This window comes from Diabrotica virgifera, chromosome 4 (assembly GCF_917563875.1).
Source record: "Diabrotica virgifera virgifera chromosome 4, PGI_DIABVI_V3a".
Classification (NCBI taxonomy): domain Eukaryota; kingdom Metazoa; phylum Arthropoda; class Insecta; order Coleoptera; family Chrysomelidae; genus Diabrotica; species Diabrotica virgifera.
Window position 1 is genome coordinate 101,758,922 of NC_065446.1, and position 12,091 is coordinate 101,771,012.

At 35.1% G+C, this 12,091-nt stretch overlaps 1 protein-coding gene across 3 annotated transcripts in view; it reads left to right on the forward strand.

Annotated features, from left to right (window-relative positions):
• LOC114338869 (uncharacterized) overlaps positions 1-12,091 on the forward strand; it is a 456,134-nt gene that overhangs the window by 345,478 nt on the left and 98,565 nt on the right. The window contains exon 1 of one of the 3 annotated variants that reach the window (XM_050649555.1): positions 4,889-5,132. The exons of 1 other annotated variant lie outside the window; for it this stretch is intronic. In XM_050649555.1, the coding sequence (XP_050505512.1) occupies positions 5,081-5,132 (52 nt within the window). In that variant the 5' untranslated portion in view covers positions 4,889-5,080. Of the gene's footprint in view, positions 1-4,888; positions 5,133-5,166; positions 5,186-12,091 lie in introns of those variants that run through there. One more of the 3 variants, XM_050649557.1, reaches the window with a different exon arrangement.

Sequence of the window (12,091 nt, forward strand, 5' to 3'; positions counted from 1 at the left end):
TTGTTAAATTGTTATATTTCCCGCCAAACTAAATGAGAATCTTCTTGACAACGTTGTCGCTCTTCACGCTATCGGTCGTAAAAGGTAGTACTAGGCAGGTACTTTTAGGGGATTACCGCTGTAATTATTGTTGTGGAATACTGAAGGAGGATTTATTTATGATAATTCACTGAATGGCAAACCCACTTGCAATATACAACCGTACTGACTCTAAGTTCTAAGAAATAATGTTTGGAAGGAAACAGAACACTCAGAACAGAACAGAAATAAACCTCTTTTAATGTACATGCTTCATAGGGCGCCATTATCTGAATTTTTTATTTATTAAATTATTACATACAATATAATACATCCTGTGATATCTTTGTGTTTGCTGTTTATCTTGCAAGTGCAGTCGTGCATTAATGAAATTCCTATAATAAAGTATACATAATAAAGTTATAATAAAGAGAAATAAAAAAGGTATTTTGTGTAATATTTTAAAGTATAAGTTTAGTATAATAGGAACTATTTCCTATACCTAAAGGCTTTTTGCTATGTATGTATTCAAAAAATTATGGACACTAGATTGCTTTCTGAAAAGTGCCCTACAAAAATGTCCATAAGACGTACATTGAATGTACATCAGATGTACATTGAATGTTCATAAGATGTACACTGAAAGCTTCAACAACGTACACTGTACGTTTGTAGCGGACGTTCTATGGACGTCCAATTTTGTGAACTCTGGACGTTCGTTGGACGTCTATCGGATGTCCATTGTACCTTAGCGGGACGTCCATTGGACGTTCCAATGTACACCCATGTACGTCCATAGCATGTCCATAAAACGTACTTGTGCTAGCTGGGAAGCGAAACGTTTACAACCAATGTGTTTTGCCTGTACAAACTTATGGAGCAGACAATAAATACATATTGCGGAGAACACAATAAACTTAACACAACGAGCCATGGAACGTGCAATGCTGAACGCGAGCCTTCGGGACCATATAACAAACCAATAAATCAGGTAAAAATCAGTTCAAGACGTCATCGAAAGAGCTACGACGCTTAAGTGGAACTTGGCAGAGCACTTAGCAAGAATACAAGATGGACGGTAGACAAGATGAATCATGGAATGCAGGCCAAGAAACTATAAAAGAAGCTGAGGAGGAGCACCGACTAGACTAGATGGACCAACGATATAAAAATAGAAGCGGGAAATTGGCTACAAGCGGCCCAGTGTAGAGAACAGGAGGCCTGATTAATTTGGCAAAATTTCTAAATTAAAATTAATCAATCGTAATTCAACTATCATCATCATGATGATGATGATGATGATAGTTGAATTACGATTGATTAATTTTAATTTAGAAATTTTGCCAAAAACGATGAAAGCACCCATAGTAGGTATTGATTATTGATAAATATTTGTCTACATCTACTCATAATATTCTCCTACATTATATTAATTATTTATATTGATAATATTTTCTAACCTTGTCGAATACTTGTGTGAATTGGAACTGCATCTATAAGTTAAATTTTCAGTTTCGGTAAACCCAATTTGGATAAAACCTCACAGATACCAAGAAAATGTCGAAGTATATTTTTTTGAATTTAGTCAAGAGTGTTGGTGAAAAAACGTGTTATAATTCAAGAATTTTTAAAACCTATTTATTAGCTATTAGACGTTATAAAGGACGATGTCAGGAATAACTTCCAATAAAATGTAACACCTAATTTTGGGTGCCTATTTTTTATTTATGAGTTTTTAAGTTGTAAAATTTGCAATTTTTAGAGATTTTAAATCTGCAGCTAGGGTATTCATTTTACAGAGAAACTTTTAAATATAAAGTTATAGAAAATTAAAAAACCTACAGTTTGAGCTATGGCAAGTAAAATTTTGTTAATTGGTTATTGCAAAACAACCCGCCAAATGTACAAAATGGCTATTATTTGCAATTACATTATTTTTGAACCAAAATAACATAATTTGTCTTCAGCAAAGACAGAAAGAATATATAGAGACTCGTTTTATCTATAGTATCCGCTGCAGCTCTAAATGTTTATAACGAAGTTTGACCCTCTTTTCCATGCTCTAAGTAACAGGTTACAATATTAAAATAATACAATACACAACACAGTATATACGAAATTGCAATCATGCTACACGGACTCAATCTGTCTACGTAATTGCACACACAGACTCATAGCTCATCGCACTTCAATCCAGTGCGATCACAATCGAGAGTGTGCGACTTCGGGTCGGAGATAGCAGCTACCACTCACTGCGGTTACAGTTCCGGCGGAACATCTCTTCACTACAGAGCACTTCCACCTCGGCAGAATTCCGATTCATTCCATCGCATTACTGCCGCTGGTCGGCCCCCTGCTGGCAGCCGCTGTTTGAGTTCCTTTCAATTCAGTAGATTGATTGAAACTAATTTCATGATCCTGCATTCTTTCTTAAGTACACTCTCGGTAACAGTTACTCCTTGGTTTCAGCGGAGAGGTGGCACGTAGTGGAGTTGCGCTGATATAGAAACACTTCCGGTCCTCTGCTGACTAGGTGATCAAGAATGCCAGGTGGACAGCACATCGTAAACGGATTAACTTTCTACGATTTTTTATAAAAAGGTTATACTTTTAGCATTTGACTTAATCCACACGTGGTCAAGTTAGAGTGTAAAACTATTTTCATTTTCGGCCGAAGCTGTAAGAAACAGGATGTATCTTAGAATCGAATATTTTCATAGCGCAACGTTCCTTGTATCTTAGACTCAAAAAGGGCCAACGGAAATGCAATATTTTCTCGATGCGATTTAGTTAGTTGGAAGCAACAAAATAGGCAGATGTGTTCATTTTGAAATATTCAAAGATGCGATGAATTGTATTGAGATTATATAAGCAGGAATTATAATTATCCATATGTTAGAAAATTTTTCATAGTACCTATCCACAAGAAGGGAGACAAACAAATATGTCGGAACTATAGAGGAATATCTTTAGTCAATACAACATATAAAATCATATTCATAATACTGTTTAGCATACTAACCTTCATATGCAGAGGAAATAATAGGCGACTACCAAAGTGGATTCAGACCGGGAAAGTCGACCATAGACCAGATCTTCGTCCTACGTCAGGTGTTGGAAAAAAACTGGGAATTCAACCGCGATGTACACCAAATCTTCGTGGACTTTGAACAAGCTTACGATTCTGTTAGCAGATAAGCATTGTGGAAAACCATGGTAGAAATGGGAGTACCTGGAAAGATGGTACCATTAGCACATGTGAGTATGGAGAACGCTTCCGCATGGATCACAATTGACAGCACCACGTCAGAGGAATTCCTCATTTCTCAACACCGGGCTTAGACAAGGAGATCCTCTCGCCCCCCTGCTGTTTAACTTCGCACTTAAACATGCAGTAAGGAAAGCTCAGCCACAACTGACAAACAGATTTGCCGCCCAAGGATCAAAAATACTATTGGCCTTTGCGGATGACGTGGACACAATTATACAATCCACCAGAGATACAAAAGAAGTTTTAACCCTATTCGAGAATGGAGCCAAGGAAGTTGGTCTTAAGGTCAACGAGGATAAGACCAAGTACATGGTGGTTACGAAGAACCCAAGGCCAAGGGTTAGACAAATCGTAACCATTAATGAATACGTCTTTGAAGTCGTCAAAGAATTCAAGTATTTGGGAGCGATCATAACATCTGAAAATAAATATGAAAAGTACGTGGCAGCCAGGATCATTGCAGGAAACAGGGCATATTACTCATTAATGACCTAAGCTACATTAGAACAAACCGAATAAAATGGGCGGGCCACGTGCTAAGGTCGAGTGACGAAAGACTTCTGAATGCCACATTCTGGAAAAGGCCCGATTGCAAAAGGTCAGTTGGTCGCCCAATATTATAGAGACGGAAGGACGCAGTAGCCAGTGATCTACGCAAAATAGGAGTGCAGCAATGGGAAATTTTCTGTAAGGTAGGTTTTTTAATTTTCTGTAACTTTCTATTTGACGGATTTTCTCTAAAATGAATGAATAAAATGAATATCCTAACCTGCAGAATTGGAAATCGCTAAAATCTGTAAATTTTACAACGTAAAAACGGTATAAATAAATAGACGGCACCCAAAATTAGGTGTTACATTAATAGGTCTGGATCCCGCGTATGAAAAAAAAGTTGATTAATAGCAAGCTGAAAATTTGTTAATAGCTTAAGGGTGTCTAGTCGGATAAACTTTGATATATGGGAACACTGGAACTGGGGCATTTTTAATTGTGGAACGGGTTAAAAATTTGGAACGGTCACACCACGGAAACGGCACATTTATTTTGTCCGACAGAACAGACTTAAACTCTCCGAACAGAGATTTAACTCTCATGCAAAAATCAGACTGCTATTTATCCCCTGTCATAATTCCTGTCATTTAACATATTCTACATGTTTCACTCATTAAAACGCCCATTTGGTGATAAATAGCAGTCTGATTTTTGCATGAGAGTTTAATCTCTGTTCGAGGAGTTTAAGTCTGTTCTGTCGGACAAAATAAATGTGCCGTTTTCGTGGTGTGACCGTTCCAAATTTTTAACCTGTTCCACAATTAAAACTGCCCCTGTTCCAGTGTTCCCATATATTAAAGTTTATCCGACTAGACACCCTTAAGCTATTAACAAATTTTCAGCTTGCTATTAATCAACTTTTTTTTCATACGCAGGATCCAGACCTATAAAGTAGTTATTCCTAAAATCGTCATTTACAACCTCTGATAGGTTTCAAAACTTCCTGAATTATATTCTGAAATCGACCTATTTTCACCCACAGCTTGGACTATTGCAAAAATACCAAATAAACAATAAATAATATATTCAGTTCAAGTTGAAGTTCAAATCCCATCAGGTGTGTCGTGATAAAATAGTCTTGATGAGAGATCATTAAAAAACCGGTTGTGAATTGTGATGTTGAAAAATTAACAGAAATGAAACTAACTAGAATCTTACCTCGGGAATTACCAATAATCAAGTGGAATCCTAAATTGCTATAGTCGTTGGTATTCGTTGTTGTAATGTGCTTTTGTTAGTATGGAAGTGAATGGTAGTTTTAGTTTATTGTGCTTATGGTTTAGTTTTATAGGTTAGTTTAACAATTACAATAACAATATTATAACTTAAGCGACTCAAACTAAGGTAAATAATTACTTGTTTTCGATATTTCAATATATGCTACCCCACCAATGCTTACCAATGCGTCAAGTCTTCATTTTCAGTACCTGTCGAAGAATAATCTCCAATTACTTCAAGTTGTTATTAAATAGCTATTTTTTTTATTTAAAAAAGTTGTTCAGTTCAAAAAAGTTTGCTGCAAAATGCTTTGCTTGTTAAGTGACATTGCAAAGGTTCCATAACTAGAATATTAGACAAATTTCTCCAAAATTGTTGTTATTGATCAAGAAAGGAAAATAACTATATTTTAATAAAATTGGGTAGACATTCACTATAATATGTTATTATTTGTCCTCATAGTTACCGATAAGGTCAATGTACTGTTAGAGCCAGTGTACTAGCTTGTACCACCTTGCATATGTTAATGGCATAAAACAGTAACATATACAAGCATGCTAATGTAACTCGGTTTATAGGTAATATTATTTGATAAGCAGTACACAGTAGATCATCATCATCATCAATGGCGTTACAACTATTCCAAGTTTTTGCCGCGTTTACAATTGCCTTCCATGTTTGTCGATCCTGTGCCACTATTTCCCATTGTCTTACTTCCATTTTCTCCAGCTCTTCTCTGACTGCATCTTTCCATCTTTGTCTAGGCCGTCCTACAGACCTTCTCCCATCTGGTCTTTCCAAGAATACATTGTTTATAAGGCGATTGTCATTACTGAGTATCACATGCCCTGCCCATCATAGTGTATTGACCTTTAACTAACAGCTCTAACCCGTTATTGTATGTGCGTCTCCGTTCGTTTGTCACGCTGTCTCTGCAGCAATTTATTTACTTCTCTTTTTGTTAGCTTCCATTTTTCGCTTCTATGCGCAACTGCTGGTCGTATTATAGTCGTAATATCTGGATTTTTGCACCTCGTGAGAGAAGTTTTGACTTCATTAGATGTTGCGTTGCAAAAAATGTCTGTTCCCTGTCATTATTCGCGTTGCAACTTCTCGATCTATTTTGTTGTCATTGATGGTGATTGTTGCTCCTAAATATTTAAATTATTTAACCACTTCGAAGTTATGATCATGTATAGTAGTATTTTGCCTTATTCGCCTCGTTGTTGTTTTGAGACGACTAGTCAGTTTTAATATTTACTACCTCATCTCAATGCTTAAAGTCTTCATCTTCAGGAGCAACCAAACAATAATCTTTAGTTACTTTGTACTGGTAAATCCATCGTACCTGACCAGCTTGTATATCCATATGTTAATGGTATGAAACAATAACATAAACAAACATGGTAGTGGAACTACGTGTATAGGCGATACTGTTTGGCCAGCAATACCTAGTGGATGCTGAATACAAAGTAGAATTTTAGTAATAACACCATACCATTACTACGCAGTTGGGTATTTCTTCTGTCCCATTCTTCCTTCTTTAGGTGGTGGTTACTCAGTAGATATTGGCGAAGTCCAATATTAATACCTAGCGAGATGACTAGAAATACCAAGTCGATCTATTTGACTGTTTTGTAAGGGACAAAAGACTTCAATCTTCTATAGTCTCCTTTAGATGCCATTTCTAATGGTGGTTGGCGATGACTTCTGCAAATTCATTTCTATACTGTGCTTTTCCTGTTAAGGTTTGGAGATCTAGAAGGTACTGTCCAATTCTTAGTGGTATGCAGCTAAGTTATTTGTCATCGGCTAGGATCACACTTTTCTTCTGTATTTCCTTTGAGTCCGAATATATGTGCAAGATAAGATATTTTTCGTTTTTTAATAATCTCTTGAATAATACACAATAGAGTATACAATAAATTAGTCGAACACACTGGTCAAACTCAATTTGGTTTTAAAAAAGGCACTTTTTTCAATACGTGTGCTAGTTGTAAGATGTAGAGATGTAATTTCTGATGTATACTTGTGTTTTATACACTTTCAAAAGGCTTTTGACCCTGTGAAATATGATAAACTAATGGATATTTTAAGGCCATGTAATATCGACCATAAAAACTTAAGGATCATCTCAAACCTCTACCAAGAACAAAAGGCTAAAATCAGAATAAAAAGCGAAACATCTGGAACAATCAATATCGAGAAGAGAGTAAGACAATGATGTGTTCTGTCACCTTTGTTGTTCAACCTTTACTCTAAGAAGATAGTTAAGTGCTATATTTTCTCCACTTTCCTCTATGGTGTTGAAGCCTGGACAATGACAGAAGCAACATAAAAAAGAATCCAAGCATTCGAACTCTGGTGTTACCGTAAAATGCTCAGAATATCCTACATGAGGCATACAACAAATGCGGAAGTCTTCCGGAGGATGAACAAGGAAAGAGAACTTGTGCTTATAATAATAGAGCAGAAAACATAATAGTTTGTTCACATCGTAAGAAATCAAAAGTATGAACTGCTACAACTTATAATCGAAGCCAAAATCAATAGCAAAATGGGACCAGAAAGAAGACGCAACTCTTGGCTTAAAAACCTACGACAATATGACCTCCATATAACTATTCAGGGCGGCTTCATAGGGTCGCTATGGATTAAATGGGCAAATGTAATGGCCAAGGTCCTTAAGGATAAGGTGCCGTAAGAAGAAGAATAATCTCTACACCTTTACGATGTATACTCATGAGTCTAAGGTCTCATGTATCCAGTATCCTTGATAATTAAACTTTTTAACGTGTTCAATTAGTTTGTTTTGTACTATAGTAATATGTCTATAAATGTATGTTTGGAGGTAGGTAGTGGTTCTTCAGTTGTGTAGGTACTCTTGTGTGTGTTTTCGATTAGTAGATATTGATTTTTTTTAATCATGGTCAAGAAATAAATCAGTGATTGCTTTAATTGTGTGATTCTTTTTCATACTTATCACTATTTTCTATGAATCTATTGACTAATAATTAACCTGTTCCTAGCTCGCCGTTTAAATTGAATTTTAATGTTTAAAATTCTGTCATTAGTATATACTATTAATTTTCCATTAATAACATGAATGTGTGAATAAATTTGTGAAATTATTGTTGCAAACGCCTCACAAGTATTTTTAACCAACTGATCCCAAACTTTTCTTAGAGAATATCCTTCATTAATAATATGTATTTCACCCAGATAAAAATATTGGTGCCTTCTCTTCACAGTTGGTCTTGAAATTTTTTTTACATATCGACGCCTTCTTTAATTTCTTCTTTATTTGACATATCTGCACCGGACGTTAGCAACCATCATAGCTATTCTGATCTTAGATGAGGCTGCCCTGAAAAGTTTGATAGATCAGCATTTATACGATTAGCCATGTCGCTTCAGTGTACAGTTACTTTATAATAGAAGTTATCTTTCGTAATAATCCGTTGGAACTTTACCAAGCTGTAGACAGGGTTGTGAATTGCAACTTTTTAGAATTCCCTCTTTTCTTCACTGCAGCATCCATCTAGCTTGCAATTTTTAGAAGCCATGGAGATTGCCACCAGGAAAATGATCCAATAAGTTTTTCAATTAAAAATATTTTAAAAGTATTTTATTTTACAAATATTTTTATTAGGTTGAAAAACTCAGGGCCGGTTGTTCGAACGCTAATCAAAAATGATCATTATCAAATATTTAATTACTGTCACAACTGTCAATGTCAACTTTGATTGGGTTGCTGAAAACATAATTATTGATTACAATTATGAAATTAGTTAATCAATTATGTTAATAATTGTTATGTTAATTGATTAACTAATCTCATAATTATAATCAATTATGTTTTCAGCAACCCAACCAAAGTTGACATTGACAGTTGGTGACAGTAATTAAATATTTGATAGTGATCATTGTTGATTAGCGTTCGAACAACCGGCCCTTAGAATATCAAAAATTATTTTATGCGGGATGTTCCTTAGCTCTAAAACTTGCCATAGAGCAGCGTGAGTAAGCTGTCAAAGGCACGTTCGAAATCAACAAAACCATGTTTCGGGTGTGTTCCATTTAACCGATTGTTCCAATATTACCCTCACAGTATTAATGTGGTCTATGCAGGAGGATTCTGGTCTAAAGTCTTCTTGATTTGCTCGAAATTCATCTTTGTTAATCTTTTCAGTATGGTGGTCGTGAAAATTTCATTTATGGCGGTAAGCAAGATTATTCCTCTCCAATGTCTCCACAGTGCCAGATTGTCCTTTTTTGGAAGCTTAATAATGTTACCTTTTTTCCAGCCCGCTGGAATACGGTTTGTTTTACACGCCTCTCGGATTATGGGGAGAAAAAGTTCAGATTAGATGCGGATCAGTTTTAAGTATTTTGGCAGCCATGTTATCAATTCCCGGGGTCTTGTTGTTTCTCAGAGCTTTGGTAGCGGGCATGAACTAGTTCGCTCCGGCGCGGCGGCCAGATTTTAATACCTTACTACATAAAAGGGGCATAGGTAAATTCGCTCCGGCTATATATTTCTTACAAAAGATAGTTGAAAAATGCTTTTACTGGATACACAACGAATAATAATGAATAGCCAGGGTCAGCGTAAATAGATAATGTTGCCTTCACACAGCAGGTACAAAAAAAGTACTTTAATAGATTTTATTAATAAAATTGTTATCAGACTTTGTATTTACCTGAATATAAGACTATTTCTTGCTTAAAATTATATTAAAATTGAAACGATATTATCAATAAAGTATTATAATGTTAGAGCTCATATGCTATTAATAATATTAACATATATTATTCTAAAAAAAGTTATGAATTTTTTAAAGTAAACGGTGAAGATTCTTGAATTGCAAAGGTTATTCGCAAAAGTTGAACGACGAACTTTGAAATTTAGCTTTTTAATCACCTTTATGTAAAAATATATAAAATATAGAGTACAAAGAAGTTTTCTGCAAAATTTTAGATAAAAATGTTTTATAGAAAAAAAATGGTGCAACTTTTAATATCGACGTTATAAATTACCAAAATAACGCTTATTTTTCGAGATACTAACCATGGGTGATGAATGGCTAATTAGTCAATTTATCCATTTCTTATTTTAAACATATGTTTTTTCACCCTCGAGAAAGGGTGTCTTTCACCCTCAAGTAAAACAACCAACGGCACAAGTCCAACTTTGAATTGGAGGGTAAGTAGAACCGAAAACCAAATTTTCTAGCAAATCCGTGGTAACGCGGAAAATTACATTTAGTCTGGGCAGGTTATCGGAGAATAGGCCGTTTTTGGGAAAAGTTATTTACCAGCAATTTTATTGCTGGAATCGAATCTTATGACTGTACATATTAATAATATCAGTATGCAAAGTCCGCAGATAGAGTGCTACTTTTTTTATAAACAAAATGGCGCCCGAAAATCATGTTTTTTTTTCAATTTTTGCTCTATAACGTTAAAGATTTTAACTTTATACCAAAAAGACTCAAATAAAAATTCACCGTAATTAAATTCTATATAGAGATGTGTTTTTCCCGATTTACCTCGACGATAATTTTCCCCGGAAAATGCGGGTTTTTCCAACAAAATTTCTATTTTTCTACTAAAATTTTAGATAAGTAATTATTCATCAATAATTAAATAACTTAGTAATATAAAAGATCCTTTCGTATAGATTATAATTCCAGAAGCCGATCGAAATTGAATGAACAGTTTAGCAACGATTGAATTGTTAATTAAAAATTTACGGTCGCTATAATAACCACAATAATTATGATACATAAGAATAACTTTGATTTTTGTATAAAAAGACACTGTACCTATCTAATATACAGTGCCGGCAAAAAAAATCTTTACATTGCCAAATAAATCACCAAATTTGAAGACAATTTGCATGCGTTCTGTCTGCGCTTGGAGGGGAAGGGAGGGGGATAGCGTACTTGCGACGGAAATTATCTGTAGTTTACGGACCGCTTGGCTTATTTAGGGTTTTCTGCGCGTTTGCACTGTAAACAGTTGGCTTTGTGCGGGTAGTCAGTGTTAAACTTCTTCTCATTTACCCCGTAAAGTTTGAGATCGTCAAATTCTAAATTGAACTGACAAATATGGATCGAAAGAAACTCACAAAAGACGAGAAGGTTTGTGCTTTAACATTACTGGAGAAAGGAGACTGTAATTACTGTAGCACCTGATATTGGTGCTTCAAGAGGGGCTATTTATCAACTGAAACGTTCGGCTGCAAGGTTTCAGTTGATAAATAGCTTCTGTTGAAGCACCAATATCACGTGCTACGGTAATTACAGAGTCTCCTTTCTCCAGTAATGTTAAAGCACGAACATTCTCATCTTTTGCGAGTTTCTTTCGACCCATATTTGTCAGTTCAATTTAGAATTTGACGATCTCAAACTTTACACAATAAATGAGAAGAAGTTTACCACTGACTACCCGCACAAACCAACTGTTTACAGTGCAAACGCGCAGAATACCCCAAATTAGCCAAGGGGTCCGTAAACTACAGATAATTGTCGTCGCAAATACGCTATCCCCCTCCCCTACCCTACCCTCCAAGCGCAGACAGAACGCATGCAAATTGTCTTCAAATTTGGTGATTTATTTGGCAATGTAAAGATATTTTTTGTCGGCACTATACTTTACGGAATTAAAATTGGACTATTTAAGCGGCCTCAGGAATATTTTAAAATTATAAACAATTTTTTTGCTTATAAACAAATAGAATATCTCGGGAAATAATAAATTAAATTAAATCATGAAAACGGTATTGGAAAAAAAGCTGCAGGACGCTTCTTTTAAAAGAAAAAACGTTTAATTGGGATAAGTGGTTCCTTCCTGAGATACAACCGGTCAAAGTTGACTGGAATTTATGGCAAAGATATAAACAATAAGATCATAATTTTCGAACCATCACCTTTTTATTTTTGCCCTCTTTCTCTACACCAATTTTCATATCTTTTAAATACTCATAACATATATTATTATAATAAAATCTGTCGATATTACGAGTGA